General features: G+C 39.1%; 1 protein-coding gene across 3 annotated transcripts; it reads left to right on the top strand.

Annotated features, from left to right (window-relative positions):
• Window positions 1-1,517: 1,517 nt before the first annotated feature.
• LOC100544943 (natural killer cells antigen CD94-like) lies at window positions 1,518-10,861 on the top strand. 3 transcript variants are annotated; one of them, XM_031555868.1, is made up of 6 exons: window positions 1,520-1,769; window positions 4,228-4,302; window positions 5,383-5,469; window positions 5,764-5,918; window positions 8,256-8,368; window positions 8,691-10,860. In XM_031555868.1, the coding sequence occupies exons 1-6, from the start codon at window positions 1,643-1,645 to the stop codon at window positions 8,809-8,811; spliced, it is 678 nt and encodes a 225-aa protein (XP_031411728.1). In that variant the 5' UTR covers window positions 1,520-1,642; the 3' UTR covers window positions 8,812-10,860. The 3 variants fall into 3 exon arrangements, with proteins under 3 accessions (XP_031411729.1, XP_031411728.1, XP_031411725.1); XM_031555865.1 differs by having other exon boundaries at window positions 1,523-1,769; window positions 4,228-4,326; window positions 8,691-10,858; XM_031555869.1 differs by lacking the exon at window positions 4,228-4,302 and having other exon boundaries at window positions 1,518-1,769; window positions 8,691-10,861.
• Window positions 10,862-24,309: the final 13,448 nt, after the last annotated feature.

Here is a 24,309-nt window from a genome sequence, read left to right as displayed (position 1 = left end):
CTTAGGGAGGGTGGAAGCTAGCTTCCAGGGCAAGGAGAGTGCTGCTGCCTACGGGGAATAGGGAGGGGAAGTCAGTGCATGTCCATACTGTACTGTCCATACTGTACTGCAGCAGCAGATATGGGAGGGGGATTGAGCGGCAGGTCACGTAAGCACTGTTCCTTTTTGCTCAGGGGACCTGCTTTCCTATTCACTGTCTCTGAGACCACAGGTTTAAACATGATCTCCGCCAGACTGCAGGCTTGCCAAAAGAAGACTGTGGTGGCCCAGAAATGTGTCTGTTCAGGTCTGTGGCCGCAGGGAATGCCTGAGCCTCCTGCTGCCTGGGGAGAGTGGCAGAAGTTCTACGAGCGTGAGGTGCGAGCAGATGGATGATCTTCTCAGTATGGGGATGGAGCTCAAGGAGGAGGAGGAGAGACTAAGGGCCATCAGGGAGTGTGAGCAGGAGACTGACTGGTGAAGTGGTTCATTGGCGTGCAGTTGGGAAGGGTGCCAGGATACCCCAGAAAAGTGGTGGACCCCCTGCCCTGTCACAGTCAGACAGACCTGATAGGTGAGAAGGGTTGGAAGAGAGTCCCAGCTCAGCATCATGGGCGCACCCCCTGCCTGCCTACTCTGCTTCCCCAGGTCCCCCTAAACAATAGATTTGGGGTACTGGAAATTGAAGGGAATGAGGACACCATGAACCCACAGTAAATGCTAATACTTGAGTACTGTCCTGTATGGAAAATTGACTGAAAAGGCCTTTTACTCCAAGCTTTTCACTCAAAATTTCTTTTTGCACATGGGTAAGCTATAATGCAAGAGATGCATGCAGCCAGTGGTATTTCTGCTCTGAAAAAAAAAAGCTATCAACTGCACAGCAAGGCAGAAAGTCAGTCATAGTGTATTTCCAGTCTGCAAACAGGAAACCCTGCACTTTATACATGAGCAGAAATAGCTACCACAGAAAACTCCTCCATTGCAATTTCCCGTTGACTCACTGTTTCACCATGACATGAATCGCCATGTCTGGAGAATCATTCTGTTAAAGTTTTTGAAGAATTTTAAAGACTAGAGATCAGAATTGGAGGAAGGTACGGCAAAGTGTTAGAGATGGAGAGTGAGGAAGTCATTTCTGCACTGCAACTCCTGTGTACAGTGCAGCAGCAGAGAGATCCCCAGTGTTGCTTGATCTTTGCATGACCCAGGTTGAGTGACTATGTCAATCCTGCTAAGCTCCTGCCTCATCACTCTGTCAGCTCAGTTTTCCTTCTTCTCCATTCTGAACCTTTCTTTCTTGCTTTCTTACGTAGATAATTCTCATAGCTTAATGAAAAATTAAGCAACTATTTTGAAAACATCATAATTTAAGGAGGTAGAAAACCCTAATGTTTGGGTAGTCAGGTGAAACTGTTCTAGGCTCCAGCCAAGAACCAAGACTCCTGGCCTTCATGTTCAAGAAATTACCCATCCTTGATAGAGAATTTTTTTCTTAACATACTTTTATTATGGCACAGTAATCAGAACAGAGCCAGCTTCCTTTGTGGTTTCACTGGAAAGGCAGAAATGTAAACCATTCCCACTGCCCTATCTGTCTTTCTGCAGTGTCCCCCATCTCCCATGTACTGCTCTTGCTGGAAAGAAGTGTGACAAGCTTAAGATGGAGGATGAGGAAGGCTACACCGCACTAAATTTACGACTCCCAGCTTCAGTTATTACTGATGGATACTCAAGCTATAACAAATGTCCTACATTTAGTACTCCAGCCAATTGTGTTACAGTAGACAGTAAGTATATATGGAAATCAGTTGTCTGTCTAAATCAGGATTAGCATTTTCATCTTGATTGCTCTAGAATCCTTCAAAACTTTATAGTATATTCTTATTTAAATTTTCATTGAAAAAGCAGTCTTATGTGATGTGTCGTATGATCTTAGGAGATACTTTTTCTGAAGACTTTGAGGTCTGTATTTATGCCAATTATTTTTGTTCTATTTATGTAAACACAGAAGACAAATTCTGCCTTTGTATAGATTTTATAATTTTGGTAAGACTCATTTTTTACAGTAGGGTACTGCAAGAGAGGAAGGCAGACTTTGGAAATTGAAGGAGCTTGCTCAGCCAGTGGAAGTAGAAAGTTGCCCTGTTTTTCAGTCATAGTATGAATGCAAGCTCATATGGGAGTGTATTTTTATTTGTTCACAGTCTTTCTACATGGAAAATGAATGTTAAATAAAGTAGTTCAAAGTTTTTATGTAAGGAGACTGAATGTTAAATAAATTTTGTTAAATAAATGCATTGTGCCTGTGGAATGCCTGAGTCCATAAGAAGGCAACTTGAATACAGTTGCTGTTGCTCAGAACTTAAGGAACAGGCTTTTGTGTGAAATAAGTATAATTGATGCTAATCATATATTGAACAGAACAGTCATAGACTAAACTGATATAACTCTGGTGCTGTTTGGAATAGATCCAGCACTATCCTCTGAAAATGAAAAGGATGGATAAGCTATTGGCAAGCAGAAGCCAGAAGGGCAGGGATACATATTAGGTAGTCTTATCTAAAAGCAGAGTTTCCCAGAAGGAAACATGGTGGCAAGCTCAGAAAACTCTTAAATGACCTCTTTTTGGACTTAAAAGACATGTAGATAGACTTATGTACCAATTAAGTTAGGAGTAATCACCATAGTTCATCTTTGCAATCTCCATCTTGAAAGGGCTAGCTAGGTTTAAGTCTGATTAAATTGCTCAGGGTGTTGCCTGCTTGAATTTTGAAAACCTTCAGGCATGGAGATCTCACAGTCTCTGTGTGTACTTATTCCAGTGTGGAAGGGAAGAGTTCTTCACATCTAATCAGTTCTTCTGGTGCAAATTGTGACTGCTGCATTATACTCTTTTCTGTGCCTCTGAAGAGGGTGTGGCTCTATCTGTGAAGCTCTTCTACACAGTGGGGGACTGAAATTAGGTCCCTTAGCTTCCTTCAACTATTCTGTAGGTGTGACCTATATTATCCATCTTAGTGGTTCTCTGCTGGACTCCGTATAGTTAGCTCACATCTCTCTTGACTGAAACGCCCCAGCACTGGACGTGTTACTCCAGATGTGGCTTCATGGCTGTTAAGCAGAGAAGAAATTAATTTCTTTCAAGCTGCTGCCTACAGTCTTGACAGTGCAGCACAGTGAAGGTCAGCTTTCCCTTCCATAAGGGCACACTGGTGACTTGTGTTCACATTGTACACCAGCACCTTGAAATCTTGATCAAAGTATAAATGCTTTTTAGCCAGTCAGACCTCCAGCTGCACTGGTTAATGGAGTCGTACTGTTAGAAGTAGAGGACTTTGCATTTATCTTTTCTGAGCTCTGTTGCACTTACAGCTCATTCCTGCTTTAAAAAGCATCTCTACCCTCCAGCACACCAGTCACTACCCACAGTGTTATGCCTTCTGCAGTCTTGTGAAATGGCCTTAATCAACAAAGGTTAGGATCATCTTTCTCAACTGTGGCTATGTAAGTTTCAGTTACCCAGTCTGGGTATCATTTGGGCACCTCTGGAGGATAATTCTTCTCACCTTATAAAAGACTTGTTCCTTGGATGCATTGGATTCAAATAATAGTACTTGGCATATGTAGCCAGTAGAGTGTGGATTGGACTTGGAAAAGTGTTACAGAAAATTGTAGATCACTACTTCATGAAAGAATTGTATATGAAAATATTTATATTAGAGGATAGTCAGCTTTAAATTTCCGGAGGACTATATTCCCAATGGGGCATCGAATTCCAATGAAAATTTGGAAAAAGAGCCTGAAGAAGATTGCACAGTTTAATGCTGGAACATTGCAAGCATTTTGAAATTCCAATCAGAGTGCCTAGAATTTTTTTATCTAAAACTAGATGGTAACTTTTTTTCCCTCATGATGAAATCTTACAGTTTGTTTTACTATTTCTAGAATTGTGGAAATTTCAAAACTTAATTTACTTACCTACCTTCTGAGAAGAGATTTTGCTTTAAAACACCAGAGCCTCGGTAAATACATATTTTCAGTGGATATTTCTAGAAACAAAAGACAAAACAAATAACAACAACAAAAAACCTACTAGAAATTCAGGATAGTGATAACAAAAGCTTTGTAGTAAGTAAAAGAGAAGCTCTACAGAAGAGATAAGGTGGTGATGCCAGAGAGCAGGTAACACCACTGTGTGGTTGAGGAGGCCTTTTTGTTGCTGAATTTTTTTCTTGTTTGTTCCAGGAGTGTCTGCCTCATCCGCCATAAGGCAGCCAGTAACCTTAGCGTTCTTCGCTTTGAGCCTGGTGCTGCTCACAGGTGTGGTGGTCTTAGTGTCCCTGTGTAAGTACTGTGGTGTCTCGAGGTACTGCTGTGCAGTGATTTACTTCCAGCAGTGCAGCTACTGTGTCTGTTTATGCTGACCATCCCTCCACACACCCATGGAAATAATATAACAAGAATGGAAAATTCCATGCTCCATTGTGCATTTGCACATGTCACTTGGAATGACTTTGGTCTGTATTCATGGCCTCCGCCCCATCCCACACTGACAGAAAAGCTTCCAGGTGCAACAAAACTTCCACTGCACTTAAAGGAGTAACCGAGGAGTGAAAGGCTGAATCCTTCCTCAAATGCTTAATTTTGTAACTGAAATTTATCTCCTTGGCTACACAGCGCCTCCAGTGACTATTACTGCAATCTTTCACTTACCATTCCCACTTTCTTGAATTGCAAGTTTTTTGCAAGGATGACAATCTTGATTACAGTAGAAACATTTCAATTTATCAATTGGAGGTGATGCTACAGTATGTATTGAAGCAAAGAGAGTTCAAGCTCCTTTTCAGTGGGAGGGATTCTTTTGCAAGCACCCAGGACAAACACTCCGGGCAGTCCATGGTTGTTAGCCCAGAAACGTTTCCATGAGTTTCTAGTTCGCCCTCCAACGCGTCCCAAGCTGAAGTATTAGTAAACATGAATAAAATCATTTATACCTTTGTTTAGATCACTTTTGAAATTCTCAAAGGATGGAAATGCCACCAGTTCTTTTCTCAGTGCTGAACCTTGATGAAAAGCTTTTTTCTAGTTACCAACATAAATATCTGAAGTCTTAATTTGTGATGGTTGCCCACTGTCATATTACTTTCTTCTCTTCAGAGCAGTCTTGCTCCCTTTTTGTAAAAGTCCTTTAAATAGCTGTAGACACCTATTAAATCCTTTTGCAATTAATTCACTTTTGGCTGAAAATCTCCTTCACTCCACTCCTTTAAAAAAATAACAATACAGATAATGTATAGGCTGGACATGCTAATAAACCAGACAAAAATTGGAAAAATGCCAAAAGCTACAGTTTAAAATTATTTTTAAAGAAAAAACTGATAAGAATTTTCATCCCTTCAGTTTTTCAGATACACCAGGACCCTGAAGAAGGAAAGAAGCTGCAGACCATGAGGGAAGCATTGTGTTTTGAAAGGAGGGCAAGGAACGGTAAATGTAGTTATTATGTACAAAAGCCTGAATCATCCACTTTCAGAGCCCATTGACTGAGAGCTGTAAAACCATGGGGAAAATAATCTGTTCACCTACTGTATGCTTTTAAGTGTGGTGGTATTTGAGATGTAGATATGAACAAACTAACATGTAAAACAACTTGTCTCTCACAGGCCTCCAAACATCTCAGATGATTCATAACTACCCTTAATCTTCTTTCCTCAGTCAAGCCAGCAGCTAAAGCCCCAGTGTTACTTGCAAATCTGCAAGTACTCTCTCTCTGATTTTTAGAAACAGAATGTGCTCTCTGTCCAGCAAGGTGGAAAAGCAGTGAAGTTGGCAGCTGCTTCTACGTTTCAAAACAGAAGAAAACATGGAAAGAAAGCCAGGAGTTCTGTTCCACAAGAAACTCCACACTTCTTGTGCTGAAAGACAAAATAAAGATGGTATAGTTTTAATCTCATGCTTCCTTTATGTCACATGTATTTTAACTTCAAGAAATGTGGCGACCAGAAATTAGTTTGGTCATTTACAGGGCCTTTGTTTGTTTTCTCTGTTTCAAGTGGTCTTTTTGAAAATTACAGGATTTTCATGACTTGTAACACTTTCTTGTGTTACACTAATTGTGTTAGCAAGAATAACACAATTTATGAAATACCTAAATTAGCTTATCCCTAGATTTTCACGGAAACAGTAGATTGCATATTGTCAGTATGGGAAGGACACCGAACACATAGAACATATATCTCTGTTATCTCTTTCCACAAGTTTTGTTACTGAGAACTCCTAGCATCAAACCTAGGTCTATAATTGATCTAGAATGGCCAATACACCATGCTGTCATTTGCTGTATAAAATGGCAGTCAACAGTTTGGGTTTTGTCACAGTATTACATCCTTCAAAGACTGACATTAATGACAGCAGAAAGGATAGACAGCAGAGAATTTTATTATGACTGAATAAGGTTTAGGGGATTCATAGTTTTAAATAAGCTTCTTAATTTTGTTATTTTTGTTGACTAATGAAAAATTATTAATTACTGGCAGAAACATATTTTCCCTTTCTGTACTCATGCGTCTGGATACCTCTTTTTCACTAGCTATTAAGCTTATACAAAGCCCAAAAATCCCTATTTGCTTTTGGTTACGTAAAACTTTTGAAAGGAAAACGCTTGTTTGAAAATCCCTCCTTTTTTCAGATGGAGTTAGTTTCAAATGTGAGTTCTCAACTCTCTTACTTTAAGGCTTAAAATACCCATTTGGATTTTTTTAAATGAAAATCAGATGGATAGACACAAGTAGAGAACTGATACATTAATTAGTCTAGCAGAACTGAAGAGCAATGAAACTGACAAAGGGTCTCGAAAACAAGAGTTATGAGGAGCCTAGAGAAGAGGAGGATAAGGGAAAACCTCATCACTATCTTACAACTACCTGAAAACCTGAATGGAGGCTGCATGAAGGAGAGTGTTGGTCTCTTTTATCAGGTGCCAAGTGATAAGATGTGATGCCTAAGCAGCCTAAAGTTGCACCAGGAGAGGTTTGGATTAGCTGTTCAGAAGAACTTCTTCATGGAAAGGATGGTTAGGCATTGCCCAGGGAAGAGAAGTTTCTCCCCTCCCCATCCCTGGAGATATTTAATGGATGTGTGCATGTGAAACTTAGGGACACAGCTTACTGATAGACTTAGTAGGGTTAGGTGATGGTTGGTTTGATGATCTTAAGGATCTTTTCAACTTAAATTTTCTATGGAAAAATTTCTTCTCAACTTTAAACTTTCTATGATTCTATGATCCTGAGCTTAGAATCCTTGTCCACATTGCTGGACAATACCACATCTTGAATGACCATTCAAGAGATGATTTTGGTATGCTATATAAATCCATGTGTAGTTTGATGACAGATGTGTGGGTGTTTGCTTTATCTTCCATGTTTGGTATATATCACTGGAACCTGACTAAAACTAGGCCAAGTTAAGCTAGTTGTAGATTTTCGATTTTGGATGAGTCCCTAAGCATCCCTACTAAGCAATAGCTTCTGGAGGATCTGAACAGGTTAAGATGCTGAGGAACCTCTTAAAAAGCACATATAGGGAATTATTCAGGCGCCTAAACATAGTTGTCTAGTGCAATCTGAGATACATTGGAGTATATTCTCTCACCTTTAAATAATGCTTCAGAAAGCATAATTCTCCCATACATTATGGGTGTCTGCCTGCCAGACCTAGGACAACACTTTAGACAGCTAAATGGTGTTAGAAGACTATGCTTAGCAAACAAATTCTCCCCTGTAGGCCGGGATTCATCCCACTTAACACCAGATATCTGCAGTATAAGTGGTCTCCAAAGCTTCTTACTTAGGCTTCATTGTAGCCAATACAATCACTATTCTTTACTATTCCCACTGCATGAGATGAATCACTTCTCAGGCTTCATTAGCGATTTTGGCCAGATCTCTGCTGACTCTAACTGGGGCTTCAACAATGCCCTCATGTCTGTAGTATAGATACCTTAAGACAGAAAAAATAATATATTTTTCTTTATAAAAGCATTTCTTTGGCAGACCCAAGGTACATTTATTTTGTGACAGTTCAATAAATAAAGATAACTGAATGATCCTATAATCAGAGCAGCCAGTATTGTATCATGGAAACAAGAATAGGCAACAGGTTACTCATATAATTGAGCAATTCCACTTTGGTTGCAGAAACTTCTCGGCTGGAAGATATAGGAATTTGAGTCTTATTTTTGAAATATCATTGTGATGATTTTCCCATTGCTACAGGTCTCTCTGCCATACGATTCACAGTTCTATTGGGTTGGATTATCATACATACCTGAAAGGAATGGCTGGTTCTGGGAGGATGGAACTGCTCTTTCAGGAGAAGCCAAAACTTGGTAAGACTTCATAATCAGTGTGGTTCTGTCTTACGGGTCCCAGTAACATGCAGGAAACTTACAATTACTCTTACTTTCCCATGTTTGCCACATATGCAATGATGAAGGAGCATGGAGATGATCATATCTGCTATAGGGCTATCAACAGTGAGTAGCAAACAACAGCTCAGTCACTGGCTCTGGACCCAAAAAGCACTAATAAAATAGCTTTGAGGGGGAAATATCTCTACACTTCAGTGGCAAATCAGTATGATAACAAATCCAAATAAAAGCGCATAATATCACTGGGACATTATTAATTCCCCTCTTTTAATTTTTCTAGGACTGTATTAGGTGAGCACACCTTCTGTGCCTCCTTATATGGACAGATTATTTATGCCAGTAACTCCTGTTCGACAAAGCAATCCTGGATCTGTGAGAAAGGAGCTGTTCAATTTGCCTGAAGAAGCACCGTGAGAAGGAATGTGGGTTCTGTCACTGTTAGATACCATTTCTAGGAACCAGGTGTTTTAAATGTACTTTTATTTTTGTTTGTTTATCATGCAGCTTTCTCAGAGTGTTAATTCAAATAGACGGGTCAACAGAGATTAAACTTCCTCTTTGCCTGCACTCAGGCTCATAAATGAGAGAAAAATACTACAAAGCTAGAAGCTACAAGCCTAGGAAGCAATTTTAAAGGGTTAGCAACAGTTAAGTAATAATTCTTACATGAATCTTTAGAAGGGCAACCACACATTCTCACAGAGCCATATATTTCTTGTGCTTCTGTTAGAGTTTCTCCTTTCCTCAGCATTCTACAGCTGCCAGTCATAAACCACTCCATCTGCATCCTTGATGATTTTATCCACTGAATTACTGTACACACTAACTACATAACCCTGTTACAGACTAGTTTGCCTACTCATGCCCTTGTTCCTAATTCTGTTGTCCCAGTTCTTCCTTTCTTTGAAGTGTAGAAATACAGAATGAACACAAGGTTCTGTTTATTAATAAAACTCTTTTTGTGTATGCATTAATATCTATACAAACAGAAGCACATTTTTTAGAAGAGTAGAGGAAATCCCTGGAAGAAATCTCTAAAAATTAGAGTCAAATGTCACGTGCATATTAAAATATTACCTAAACAAAACTTCAGTGCTTTAATAAATAGAACTGCTATGCAAATATTAGTAAGGATAACAATGACATGCTTTTGTTCACAGATTATCTCAATGAGTACTCAAACTGATGCCGCATCTGTTGCCACAAATCTTATCTATGTTCTTGTGTTGTATCCACACTGTTTGGCATTTCTGGAGTCAAAGACACGTAGTATGTGTCATATACTATTAAAGTATTTGTCGCACTTCCTGGAACAAAGCAATGCCTCTAGATTTCTGGGTAGAGTTTCATGGCATGAGTTCATTGAAGTTTGTGTATGGAAATAATAGACGGATGTTTTATATCATACACGAAACATTCCTTATGCATGTATATGTATGTATATAGATAAATATGTATGCAGTAGTGCTTGGAGACCTTCCTTAAAATAAATTAAATACAATGCTGTGTCTTTAATAATCATAATTTCCTTTGAAAGTGATTTCAAAGGCTGAAGCAATTCCTTCAACAAACAAACAAACAAACAAACAAACAAACAAAAACCCCAAAAACCAACAACCCTCAATCTAGTGTGATGAAAGATATTTATGAACTGAATTCTTTCACAGTACTCAGTAGAGCCAAGTCCTAATGTATGGATACTGGAGATTTTCAGAACAATTCTGTTCTGTGATTCTATGAGCTACCAGCTGAACTATCTAGAACTCACTGCTGTTGCAATCAAACGTGCATATCTGAAAGTAGGGTACAATATTTCATCCATTCAAAGGTTTCAGCTCCTTCAACTTGAAAGAAAAAGTTCACAGGTAGCAAATAAGCTGCTAAGTTTTGCCCCATTTTTTTTTTTTTAAACTAATCATGGCTAACATACAACTGGTTTTGTATAGCTGCATTGTAAAAAAAAATGTTAGGCCCTGGGTTTCCTGTTAACTGCTTGTGTTAAGTGCATTCACTATTAATGCAGGGAATGTATGAATGAGTTCTCAGATGCTGAATATGAGGAAGAAGACAGATACTCTCATTTAGAGCATCTGCCACGAGGGCCATCCAGACACTAATTGTCTCTGAATATCAGTGAAGGTGCAACTGACGCTTGCTCTTTGAACTTCTTGCGCCATGGTATTCAATGACAATAGAGATGGTCTATCCTTTCTAGTTCAGTAAATGAGAAGAATATGTAATTATAGGATTAATGTTTATTTCTGTGCGCTATTTCATTGTTTTTCGTTTTGTTCCGTTTTGTTTTGTTTTCTGATAAGAATAAGCATGCAAGAATGTGAAAATAAAGTGTTGCCCTAAATTTCTGTAGAAATAAGACAGGTGGCTTCAGGTTCAGACTCTGAAGTCTGGAATTGGTTATAATGTAATTTGTTTTCTTGATGTTCATTTATACAAGAAATTGCTACAGACACTAGATGATCTGACTTTAATAGAAAAAAAAGCTTTCATGTTTTGCTCTCTGTGAAAGACTGCCGAAGAGTCAGACACATGCCTTAGAATCATATAGAATGGCCTGGGTTGAAAAGGACCACAATGATCATCCAGTTTCAACCCCCTGCTATGTGCAGGATCGCCAGCCACCAGTCCAGGTTGCCCAGAGCCACATCCAGCCTGGCCTTGAATGCCTCCAGGGATGGGGCATCCACAACCTCTCTGGGCAGCCTGTTCCAGCACCTCACCACTCTCTCTGTCAAGAACTTCTCCCTCACATCCAACCTAAATTTTCCCTCCTTCAACTTAAAACCATTTCCCCTTGTCCTGCTTTTATCTATGTTTTCAAAGAGTTGACTCCACTACAGTGTTTGTATAGAAGCTAGTGTAATTTTGTATTTACCATGAATATTACCTAAACAAACCTGAGCAGGCCCACATGAATTGAATGTGGTTTGACAAATCCTTCTAACATGTTTTAGCTTAAAACCACCCCCTTTGTCTTACGAAACTGCGTAAAAAGTTGTTCTCCTGTTTATAAGCTCCCTTTAAATTTTGAAAGGCTGCAATGATGGCTCCTTGGAGCCTTCTTTTCTCTTGGCTAAACAAGCCCAGCTGCCTCAAACTTTCTTCATAAAGGAGGTGCTCCAGTCCCCTGATCATCTTTGTGGCCCTCCTCTAGATGATCTCCAAAAGCTCCAAAAACTTCTTATACTGGGGGCCCCAGACCGCAGAACAGTAGAGAGGAAACTATCAGCTCCCTTGCTCTGTTGGCCACTCCTCTTTCGTACAGCCCAAGATACTTAGCCTTCTGGGCTGCTGGAGCACACCTCTGACTCAGTGTCAAGCTTTTCATCCACCAGAACCACCAAATCTTTCTCTTCAGAGCTGTTCTCAAGGAGTTCTTCTCCCAGTCTGTATTCCTTGTGCTTGGCCTATTTTGATCTCATTAGGTTCTTATGAGCTCACTTTTTCAGCCTGCCCAGATCCCACTGGATGGCATCCCTCTCTTCTATCAACTGCACCGCTCAGCTTAGTGTCACCTGTAAACTTTCTGAGGGTACACTCAATTCCATTGTTTAGATCATTAATAAAGACATTGAAGAACACTGGTCACAAGATATAGTTCATCGCTGACCTCCATCCAGGCCTACAGCCATTGACCATAACCCTCTGGCTGCAAACATCCATACAATTCTTTATCCACTGAATAATCTAGTCTTCAAATCCGTATCTCTCTAATTGAGAGATAAGGATACAGTGTTGGACCGTATCAAAGACCTTGTACAAATCCAAGTAGATGACATCAGTCATTCTTTCCTAGCTTACTTATGCTGTCACTCCATTGTTGAAAGCCATCTGATTGGTCATGTACAATCCACTCCTGGTGAAGCCATGCTTACTGTTTCAGATCACTTCATCTTGCATGTGCCTTAACGTAGCTTTCAGGAGGATCTGTTCCATGATCTTCCCAGGCACAGACATGAGGCAGACTGGCCTGTAGTTTCTCAGATCTTCCTTTCTCCCTTTCTTAAAAATGAGAGCAATGTTTCCCTTTTTCCAGTCACCAATGACTTCACCTGACAGCCACAACTTTTTGAATTTGATAGTGGCTTGGCAACCAGATCAGCCAGTTCATCCAAGACCCAGGGGTGCATGTTATCAAGCCCCTTATCAGTCTCATCAGGTGGTCTCAAACTTGTTCTTTGCTTACAGTGGGAGTGATTTTACTCTCATAACCCTGCCTAGAGGTTTAGGGATGTGAGAGACACGGAAAACCTAACTGCTAGTGAAGATGAAGAACTTGTTGAGTACCTCAGCCTTCAATGTGTTGTTTCAGTTTCTCCTTTCTCATTTTTCACAGGGAGTATACTTTCCTTGTAGATTTGTCTTTGTTTTTTGATTATTTTTTTAACCAGTGTACCTGTAGAATCCCTTCTTGTTATTTTTTACATGTTTTGCCCAAGTTCACTTCCACCTGCTCCTTGGCTTTTCTGGTTGCATTTCTGCATGTCTGGACAGAATCCCTGTATTCTTCCCAGGTAACACATATCTTCTTCCACTGTCTTACTTTTCCCTCAGTTTGAGCAGCAGATCCTTGTTCATTCTTGCCAGTTTACTGCCTGTTCTGCTTGATTTCTCTTGCTAGGAGATGGAGAGTTCTTGTGCTTTCATAAAGGTGTCCTTAAAGAACTGCCAGCTCTGTTTTACTCCTTTGTCCCTAAGAAGAGTTCCCCAGGAAATCTCATCCAATAATTCCTTAAACAACCAGAAGGACAAGGGGGAATGTTATAGAAGCTAAAGAAGGGAGATTTAGATTACATTTTATGAAGAAATCTTTCACTTGGAGGTGGGTGAGGCAGTGGAAGACTGTGCCCCAAAAAACTGTGGATACCCCATCCCTGGAGGCATTCAAGGCCCAGCTGAATGGAGCCCTGGGTAATCTGACCTACTGGATAGCAGCCATAGCAGCCCTGCCCACAAAAGCGTGGTTGGAACTATCTGTTCACTAATGTCCCTTCCATCCCAAGCCATTCTATGATTCTGTGGTAATAACAAAGAGTTAAACATCTCAAAAACATTTCAGACAGAACCTGATTTTACATCAACCAATTTTAAATACCAAGCCCATAAACATTTTTAGAAACGTAACCTGTTACAAACATCACAGATTGTGAGTTGAATCACTTATTATTAGTTTGCATTTCTCTCTCCAAGTATACTGAGAGGTGAAGGAGACAAATCTGTTAAAGGAGGGATGAATCCTTATCAATATAGAACCCTGGACATTTCTTGAAGATCTTAAAAAATGGTCCATTGTTAACACAGTAATTTCAGTAATTTTCTCAAAGTATGAGAAAAATTATCTAATATCATTTTCATATTTTCTTTTACTGTTCTTGGACTGTTCAGAAATCAAGTACACTCTTTTTGAAGTAAATAGGACAGAACTGGACACTCATTTTCAGACAAATCATATGCCTGAAAGACTGAGCTCGTTTATTTGTGTTTTAGCAAGTTGAAAACTGTGTTCAGTATTCTTCTACATTTTTGCCATGGTATGTAATCATAAAATGTTAGTCATTATAATGACTACAATTTCAAGTCATGGCATTTGAAAGGGTCAGTAATTGAAGAGCTGATATTTCTAATAGTTCTGTATGCTCATTTGTGATTACTATTTCTGAAATATTGAGAGTACCTTCTACCATAACAGACTTTTATAAATGCTGCCAAATAATTTTTAACTATTTTCTATGTGAGTATATTTACCTATCTTCACAAAATTTAGTTTTCTTCTTAGCTGACAAATTATTCTGCTGCCAAGAATAATAATCATTTTTTCTAAAATTTCCAAGATGTATGCTGGGCTAGGTTTCACAAGAAATGTCCGTTCTCTGTTTCAGGGAATTATATCATAGAATTATAGAATCATAGAATGGCCTGGGTTGAAAAGGACCTCAAAGATCATTTAGTTTCAACCCCCCTGCCACAGGCAGGGTCACCAACCACTAGACCCAGGTTGCCCCAGAGCCACATCCAGCCTGGCCTTGAATGCCTCCAGGGATGGGGCATCCACAACCTCCTTGGGCAACCTGTTCCAGTGTGTCACCACCCTCTGTGTGAAAAACTTCCTCCTTAGGTTCTTGTATATAAGGCTCTCCCTACCCTGCCTATCTGCCTTAGCTTAGTATCAGTTTTTACCCACCTGGTTGGAATGTTCTGAAAAACAAAATACCTGACATACTCAGTCTACTCTGTACTTGTTTCTGCCTCAACAGCTTTTTGTGAAAAAACAACCCCTACAGTCATTTTGTAAGAAAGTTACACATTCAGTAAGAGCCTATGCCTTAGTGCTAGAAGTTTTCTACTGCAAAAACACTATCTAGCTCTCACAATTCCCCTCTTCTTTTCTTTTTACTCTTTTGTGTTTTTGCACAGGGAAATGGAACAATTACAAAAGAGGAATAATCTTAATAGCCTAAGTTGATTGTTGCTAACTCTAGCCTATCAGGTCTACTTTTCTTGCAGTTTTCCAAATCTTAATATATATGATTATTATCAAGAACAAACAGCTTATATACAAAACAGAATAACCACAACAGGCTGGAACATCTTGTTGAAAAGCCCTGTTGCAATGGGCAACCATTCCAAAAGGATATCCCACCACTGTTGTTCTCTATCTTTCTTCATTCGTTCTATGATACTGTTCACTGTGATCAGAATTCCTTGTCCACTATTTTCTAGATTGCTTCAGCAACTGTTCCAAGTCCTTACAACAATTTCTCCACCATCATGTGTTTCATTCCAATATACACAGGTAGAAATCTCAATTTTTGGGATTTTCTGTTCTAATACCATTAGTATGCAGAGCTTCAGTTTCAGTGGGTTTACAATAGGCAGATCCATTAATTAGTTGGCAGCCAATTTGTATTTTGTATCCTGGTAGAGCATGACATTTGGCTGTCTGAGAAGTATCATCCCAACCCCATTCCTATTCTGAATACATTTTGGTCCCATGCATAACCACAATAGCCAAATTCAGGTCTTTGTTGCTGGGATGTATTCCCACACTTCCAGTTTAGTTAATGTGAGCTTGAGACCATGGCCATCTAATGACCCCTTCCAGTCACAAATCGCCCAAGTGATCTGAGTCCTAAAAGTTGTACAGGCAGGATATCCTCAGAGAGAGAATATTGTTGTGAAGATAGCTGCAGTTATGAGAATATCTATTTTAAACATACGTGATAGCCCAAAATTCTGGTTAGACTATGAACAGTCTAAAAGCACAGGATATGTAAGTGTAAAGTTATGCCAACAGTCTGGTCTTTGATTGACATAAGACACCTTGCAGTACTCATAAAATTCTCTACAGAGATAATTGTTACCTGGGATGCCTCTTTGTAGGTATTTCCATTTTTCATTCTGCAGCTTACTTGGACTTCTTCAGATTTTCCTGCTAAGGAGATTATTTGCTTAAATTTATCCTGGATAATTTTTGTTTAGAGTATACTTTATTTCTATGCATAACCACAGTAGTCGATATGCAAGGAAGAAGGAATGGTGGTATGGCTCTCTAAGTTAGAGAGGGTTTTGATGTTGAGATTGGGGCTGGGAATGATAAGGTTGAATCTCTGTGGGTAAGGATCAGGAGGAGGGCCAAAAAGGTGGATATCCTGTTGGGGGTCTGTTACAGACTGCCTAAACAGGATGAAAAGACAGATCAGGAATTCTAGTAACAGCAGGCAGAAGTTGCATGATTTCCAGCACTTGTTCTTATGGGGGACTTCAACTTCCCTGATAAACACTGGAAACACAATACAGCACCGAAGCAGCAGTCTGGGAGGTTTCTAGAGTGTGTGGAAAATAAATTCCTGATGTAGCTGGTTAGAGAGCCTACCAGGGGAGGTGCCCCCCTAGACCTGCTGTTAACAAACAGAGAAGGACTGGTGGGAGATGTGAAGGTTGGGAGCTGTCTTGGACAGAATGACCATGAAATGGTAGAGTTCTCTATCCTTGATGAAGTCAGGAGGAGACCTACTGGACCTTTAGAGGACAGACTTTGAACTGTTCAGGACACTAGTAGGGAGACAGCCTTGGGATTCAGTCCTGAAGGATAAAGGGACCCAGGAAGGCTAGTTGCTCCACAAGAAGGGAGTCTTGAAGGAGCAGGCTGTCCCCTTATGAGGTGCACAAGCCTCATGAGGAGTGGCTGAAGGAGCTGGGACTGTTTAATCTGGAGAAGAGGATTCTCAGAGGTGAAGGGAGATTGTGGTGAGGTGGGGGACAGTCTCTTCTCCTGCATAATTAGCAATAGAACTAGAGGAAATGGCCTCAAGTTGCACCAGGAGAGATTCAGTTGGATGTTAGGAAATTCTTCTCTGAGAGTGATCAGGTGCTAGAACGGACTGCCCAAGGACGTGGTGGAGTCACCTATTCTGGAGGTGTTCAAGAAACATTTAAACGTACTGAAGGTTATGGCTTAGTGGTAAATATTGGTGATAGGAGGACAGTAAGACTGGGTGATCTTAGAGGTCTTTTCTAACCTTGGAGATTTTAAGATTCTATGATTCTCTGAAATTAAATGTCCAAGATACCTGACTTCTTTCTCCACATACTTGAGCTTATTTTTGGACACTCTCAGTCCCTGCTCTCCTAAGAAATTTAGGAGTTAATTTTTCTTTCAGTTTTGATTTCTCTGTCTCACAGATTAACAAATCATCTACGTAATGCAATAATATAATTCTTGAATCTGAAATGCTTCTAAAATTTATCCAAATAAATTAGGTGAGTCCTTGGGGCAAAACAGCCCACCCACATTGTTGTTTTTGTCCTGGTCCTGGGTCTTCCCATTCAAATGCAAAAAGATCTCGGCTTTCTGGATCCAAGGGACAGATCCAGAAAGTACCTTTCAAATCGTTTGCTCTAAACGATTTATATTCATGTAGAATCTTAAGAGTATAGGGATTGTGAACCACAGGGTGGCGCTTGAGGACTATCTTATTTTTTATTTGGCTGCATTGGCCTGGATATGCCCTCTGCCTTTCACACTGGTAAAATCGGAGTGTTGTGTTTCAGTGCACAAGATTCCAAAAGACCATCCGTCAGTAGTGTTTGTATCACAGCTTTTAGACCCATTTTCCCTTCTAAAAGTGTGGGATATTGTTGCTGTTTCACTGCTTCACTCCACTCCTGAACAATTATTTTTAAGAGAGTAGTTTTCAGTCCCTTCTAGTTTCCTTCTCCCACACACACTTTTGAATCTCTTTCTCATAATCTGTCACTAAATTCATTGAAACACTCCTGTTTCACAAGTTCTCAACTGCAATTCTAATTTAACTATTAAATCCCCTCCTAATAAATTTGTCCCTGCTTCAGGCACACACAACAGTTGTCCTGTGACTATTTTATCTTCCCACTTTAATTCGGCAGCCTCAGAAAGTGAAACTGTCATCCCTGATCCTTCTACCCTGTTATTCTTAAAGTGTTTCCAGTCAAATTGAGTCCCAATATTTTATAAGCTAAAGATGACGACTTAGCCGCCCAATTACCTACTGAAAGTACAACGTCTTCTTTCTTGAGTCCCACTTCCAAATTTATCAAGGGCTCTTGGTGGTACCAGTTCTCAGAAAGCCTCTGACACCCCTATTCTGAATGTACGACTGTGAGTAACCACTCTGCCTCAGAAAATTTCAACATTTTACTCAAAGCATCCAATTTGCAACTGTATTAACTCATTCTTTTCTTTCACTCCTTTGCATCAAGAGTGCACTGAGGAAAGTTACAAGGGGAAGTCAGTATAAGTGAGAACATTATGAGGATTTAATATTAGGGACTTTGTTTTCTCTTTACGTGATCAGATGAAAACCTTTGTCTTTTTATCCCTGTAAACCAGTTAAATAATGTCATCTATCTCATGCTAAGTGAGGGCAAATCAAATCATATTTACTAAGCATGGCTGAAAAGTATAAGGCTAGGACAGATGCTTCTTTGGCTGCAGGAGAGGTTGACTGAATCAAAATAGCCAGCATTTAACCCAACATGAGTGTCTACTTCCCCTGTATCACTGTTGTTACAGCTCAAATTTAAAACTCAATTTCAGTCCTAGTCTATCAAAAGAAGTTCACACAAGCTAGGCTTGTATATGTGCACTGACTGGTGGACAAAGAACTACTGAAGAGGAAATAAATATCTGTGTTAGTTCGCACAAGAACTTATAACCAACAGATAATGTAGATAGTGATGCTGGTTATTTTACAAGGGATTACTTTTATCCTTCTACCCAATAAAATGTTTGTTAAATGAGCTTCTAAAATAGAAGAAAAAGCATTTTTGTCGTTTTTGTTATTTGATGAACCTTTTAAGACAAAAGTTTCTATTGAACTTCATTCTGTCTAGACATTTCAATTCTGAAATAACTGTTGTGCTCATTTTGGTGATTTCAAGGAAAATCTGTCTTCCGATAATGATTAATGCTCTGGTTGCAGCGAGGACCTCATCTATGCACAGACACACTCCCAGTTGCCAGGAAAAGCTCTCCAAATCCTCACTGCTACCAGGGCTCCCCAGCAACTATGGATCTGGATGATGGTAAAGTATTAGGGCAACTGGTGATATTATCTTTCTTAATCACTATCACTATCCTCATATGGTAGTGGTTAGGTGCATTGCTTTGTTCTGTTTTATTCTTGTTGTATCATTTCACTTATTATCTCACTGTTTAACACTTAAGATAAACGTATTTCTTACCTTGGTGTCTGTGACCTTTGTACTGACCTCATCTGCTGGCAAAACAATTTCACACATGTGGAGATACCATCAAGGAAGTATTTGTGTTCAAAAGATGGTTAAAATGTTAATACACGGCAGAGTATTGGTGTATTTTAGCTTTTGAATGCCTAACCTGCCAAACTAGGACTTAATTTGCTTCTCCAGAAAATAACTTCAGAAATACTCATCACAGGTCCCTACAAAAAAAAATAAAATCTGAAATTAGGGCATAGATGGGAGCAAAACTATATACTTTCGGTTGCAAATAAACAGTCCCATACATGGAAACACACACACCATTCTTGTAGAGTGGGCAAACGCAGAGAACTTAAATGAGTGCACACAGAGTCCCAGAACAGAGAGAAAAGAGCTTATTCCAATTTATGACTTTTGTATTCTTTTACTAGACTCCAGAACAATATTTCAGTGAGAATACTTACATTATGTTTAAGTCACTAAGAGACATAGATGGGATACTCACCAGTGCATTTCTGCCTTATATCTCCTGCATCCTGTAACCCTCTAACCTAACAGTTGACAAGAACCCCACTGGGATTTCAGTTTCAGCCTTCAAGTACGAAATACAAGGATCACTCAAAAGTGAAAATAAGAAGATCACTGAGTAGAATAGTCAATAAAGGAAAATTTCCTTCAATCCGCCCTTTAATCTGCTACCCTAATAAACTTCCCAGGATGGAAGTAAAATCTCTCTTTCTTCCTGTTATACTTCATACAGAACAATTCTAAACCAACACTTTACACTTGTGTGTAAAGTACAGAATACAGGTATGGGATTAGCCACATTCCTACCTTCCTTTGTATCCTCTGTGAGGCTACACAGCATACTATTTATGATTTTTAAGCACACAAACTTACTTGTTTATCCATTCCATCTTGGGAGGTAAGTTGTTTCTTTCTTTAGCATTTACTTCAGTTGGTCAGATTAAAATGAATAAAGTCAAAAAAACTTTACAAGGTCCCTTAGGTAAATTACTTGCAAGAGATATCTCTTAATATGTAGCGTGAACACATTCATTTTTACTTATCTGCCTCCCACAGTCTTAATTATCTCTCTCATATCTGAACAGTTTTTCCAATTTCTTCAAACATCCATTCTTTTTAATCTCTTTCCTTTTCTCTGTCCCTCCAATTTCTTTGAAGTTTTGAATCCAAAGGGATCCCAGAACCTGACCTGAAATATGTAGGTGACAATCTCTTCTGAGTGTCATGTAAAAAATTTTTTCCACATTGAAAGTTTTTGCTATGGACAACTGCCCCCAGACACCACTGCTACCTTTTGCTCTGGCAGTCTGGACCTCCTTGATCTGTAATTCAGTGTCACAAACCTCAGGTCTGCATATCACATGTCACTTCTTCAGTTATTTCTGGCAAGGCTGCAAGAGAAATCAAAGGTTTTGGACTTCCCACAGAGAATTAGACATAAGATTCTGATTGGGTTAAATGAATGGTCAATGCCATTGGGATTTGAGAGAATTATTCATATAGAAGTCAGATTTTTTTTTTTTAATTTATTTTTTTGCTTATTTTAAAGGATTTCATGACACAGAAATGCCAGAGGTTGTTTACACTCACCAGAAGCTAAAACAGTCCCAGAACAGTGTTTTACTCTCATGTATATGCATAGAAATTACCAGTTCTCAATTCATGGAACAAATGCATAGTTACCCAATTTGGAGAATAAGTCCTTTCTTTGGAAATAAAAAAGAAGGAAGAGAAGAGGTGAAGAGGAACTGATTTACTTTTAGATTATGTCTAAACAATTACTTGATGTTTTTCAGTAGCAAGGACGTTTGCTTTCTGGCTTTATTCTGCAGTGATTAATGTCCAGAAAATTTATCTAGAAGGGCTTTCTAAGATGGCAAGGAGGAATGAAGGTAAAATGAAGTGGAAACTATACTTATCCCTGTTGCTTATTGCTTATGAGCACATCATGCTTGTCCTGAAGGGGAAGCACATATTCTTGTCACAGCCTCTGTCCATTACTGGGACACGAATGAATCCAGGTTTCTCAACTGTTGTTCCAAGTATGTCTGCACTGTAAAAGGCAGTGAACTGAAAAAATTAAGTGAACTAATGGAGAGTCAGGTGGAATACTTACATACCAGAGAACAGCACTGTGCCCCTAGACTAGCTCAGGCCCAGCAGCAATCTAGGCTCAGTTACACGTGACATGTGGTAATTCTCTCCTAGCAAGAATGATTAATGGAGCAGAGCAGCATATTGCTGTGCTAAGGTTGCCACTGAGTCACAGTTTGAGAGTCTGCTCCATGTACTCACAAACTTCAGGTGCACGGATGTATGGTGGAAAAACTTAACTAGTTTCTGATTTATTGTATATGGCATTACTGCATTCAGTCCAAGTACTGCTGGTCTCACCATCTGTGTGAATCTCTGGGACAAAAAGAGAGCATCAATTAGCATTGAATCCCAGACTTATCTTAAAGAGGAAAAAATGAGCACAGTGACTTAGACTCCATCATCTGGGCAGACACAAATAGACCAATAAATGCTAATTTCCAGGAGTGTCTTTCCTCAGTAGGATGATGATGCTTGTGAATCTTCTGTCATACCTTCTCACAATATCTCTTATGCAAAGAGAAAGAAATGTATAAGTGTTCTGCTTCTTTGCACATAGTTCATTCAATTAAAATCTATTTTTGCTTTGTGAGCAACAGAACCCATTCAGGTTATCATTATTCATCATAAAATATAAAAAAAAATCTTCATAATGACTTGCCACAATGGCAAAAGTGTCAGGGAAGTCTTGTAGGTCCCAAATGTGTTCTATATTTTACATTTCTAAATGCTTCTGGGGAAGTATTTGGTACGTCTAATCAAGTTGGCTTTAACGTAACACTCCTTGGAAGGGTAAGCAGTAATTTCTCGACAAACACTGAGAGCAGTACAGTGGCATGTTTTCAGTGCTTTAAGTTTTATTCCCATTTAAGATCATACTATCTAATAAATGAAAGAACAGACTTGACATCCACCCCTTGATAAAACCAGAACATGATCACTGACGGAAGACACAAGCATATTCTGCCCACACTCAGGTGTGCTTTGACTGGTATCCAAGGAAGGATACATGGAAATCATATAGCTTACTATGGCACGGACTCTTAGATTTCAAACAGTGGTAAAGAACTGTGAAAAGTCAATGATGGGATATTTTTCTTTGTTGTAGCCAGTCTGTAGGAGTCTGATCGTACTTTTGAAAAGCAGTAAGGGAAAATATAAAGAGAACATTTACTTCAGTATAAAATAAAGACAAAATAGAGAGATAACTGAGGCAAAATAACAAGAGGCAGTGAAGAAATTTAAATAATCATTGGATGGCAGGCTAGCAAGGCAGCAGATAAATTGGAAGCACAGTATTAATGGCAATACCATATAAATAGAAACAGAATCATCAATAAGTCTTAACAAGAACGAGTTATGGTATGCTTTTGGAAGGGTCATTTCATACTGCACTTATACTACTTCTTTGAATTGCTTACTCATTTTATCTGATTTTTTTTTATTTGATTTTTTTAGCATTTGAAGCTCTGAATTTCAGCTAAAAAACTGGTGGTAATTTATTGAATTATGAGAAAAATCCCCTGAAAAACATGGATAATTTGCACTTCTTTTCTACGTTGAATCCCATCAGTTTTAAAGGCTGTGCATACAAGAAAAGGTATTTTATATTTCTTCACTTTTTTTAAAAATAAATCATAGAATCATAGAAACATTAAATTGTTTGAGTTGAAAAAGACATTAAAATCATCTGCCTCCAACTTCTCTACTATGGGCAGGAATTTTCTACTGGAATTCCTGTAATACACAAAAGAATTTAAGAAGAAAGAGAAAAAAGAATATTATCCATATGCCACATAAATACAAAATCAATCACTCACGCTTCTGTTTCTTATTTGTCTACCAAAACACAGAAACCTTTCAGTATCAGACTAGTTTTGAAACAAAAGTAATGAGAGAGAGAAAAAAAAATTAAAAAAAAAAAGAAAAAGAAAAAGAAAAAACCCAATTCATGCTAATGCATGGTTACACGGCATCACTACTTTTATAATTAGAGAGTGGTAAATGGTTTTTAGCCTCCTTCTGAAAATACCTAACATTCATGAATCCATTGGTTCTGCTCTGCAACTTTGAAATGCATCAACAAGGCTAATGATTCACTAGATTAATGTGATTGCAACATTGAGCAACATGTCTCTGTAGATGCTATCCTGCCTTTTACACATACACTAGTCCCAGGCAATTCCCAAACACAAATAGTAACCCATTATTATAGAACGTTTTTTTCTATCTTAGCTATTCAAAAGAGAAAGTGAACACGATTTTTAAAAAGTACTATTCTCAGTAGTCATGAGAAGTAACAGAAATACCAAGTCGTTGTATAAATGAAAGAAAACTTTTGGGTTGCTGAATTGAATGTTCTTGTTAGCTGCAGAATATATACATAGTATCTGTGATAAGAGAATCAGCATGCATCCCCTGTGTAGCAGAGCATTTGGGGGGATTTGTCTGCATATGCAGAACATTCAGGACTGGGGCCTGTGGGAGAGGAGTGAGCAGACTGGTTGTTGAAGGACTGCCATAGCAGGAGTCAACCAGGTAAGAGGGCTGGTGGCAGAGTCTTAAAGTTGAAAATACAATAGGCACTGTATGTCTGTGTACATATATCATTCAGTACATAATTACTTATTATATTGCAAACGCTCTCATTTTGGCAGGAATATCCCACTTGTAACATACTCTAGACACTGATCACATGGCCAATTTCAGTAGACTGAACCTACAGAAGTAGGACAACATGAGTGCAGGGGTAGAAAAGGTCCTGGAGGAGGGAGAATAATCTGACCTCCAATTAAACAGGTCAGTAACATGACCTTCAACCCATTCACCCTTAGGGTAGGGGTGGGGAAAAGAATAATTTGGAATGAACAAACTCAGACCCTTTCTGCTCATAGAAGGGCAGGGTCAGGTCTGCAGAGATCTCTTGATGCCCTTTACCGCGCTAGTTCAACATCTAAAGAACAAACTCGTAGCCACCACTTTTCTCCTGATCTGACTGGAAGGTTTTAGAGATCCCTTCAAAAGAGGGAACGAAACATTCT

The sequence above is a fragment of the Meleagris gallopavo genome, chromosome 1 (assembly GCF_000146605.3).
Source record: "Meleagris gallopavo isolate NT-WF06-2002-E0010 breed Aviagen turkey brand Nicholas breeding stock chromosome 1, Turkey_5.1, whole genome shotgun sequence".
Classification (NCBI taxonomy): Eukaryota; Metazoa; Chordata; class Aves; order Galliformes; family Phasianidae; genus Meleagris; species Meleagris gallopavo.
The sequence above is the reverse complement of the archived record's forward strand: the minus strand, read 5'-3'. Positions and strand labels throughout refer to the sequence as shown.

What these genes read in the sequence shown, in the direction of transcription:
- LOC100544943 (XM_031555865.1), top strand. Translation starts at nt 1,643, where the DNA reads ATGGAGGATGAGGAAGGCTACACCGCACTAAATTTACGACTCCCAGCT. An exon ending in CAATTGTGTTACAGTAGACA is followed by an intron (nt 1,770 to 4,227) that starts GTAAGTATATAT and finishes TGTTTGTTCCAG; the next exon opens with GAGTGTCTGCCTCATCCGCC. An exon ending in TCAGGAGAAGCCAAAACTTG is followed by an intron (nt 8,369 to 8,690) that starts GTAAGACTTCAT and finishes TAATTTTTCTAG; the next exon opens with GACTGTATTAGGTGAGCACA.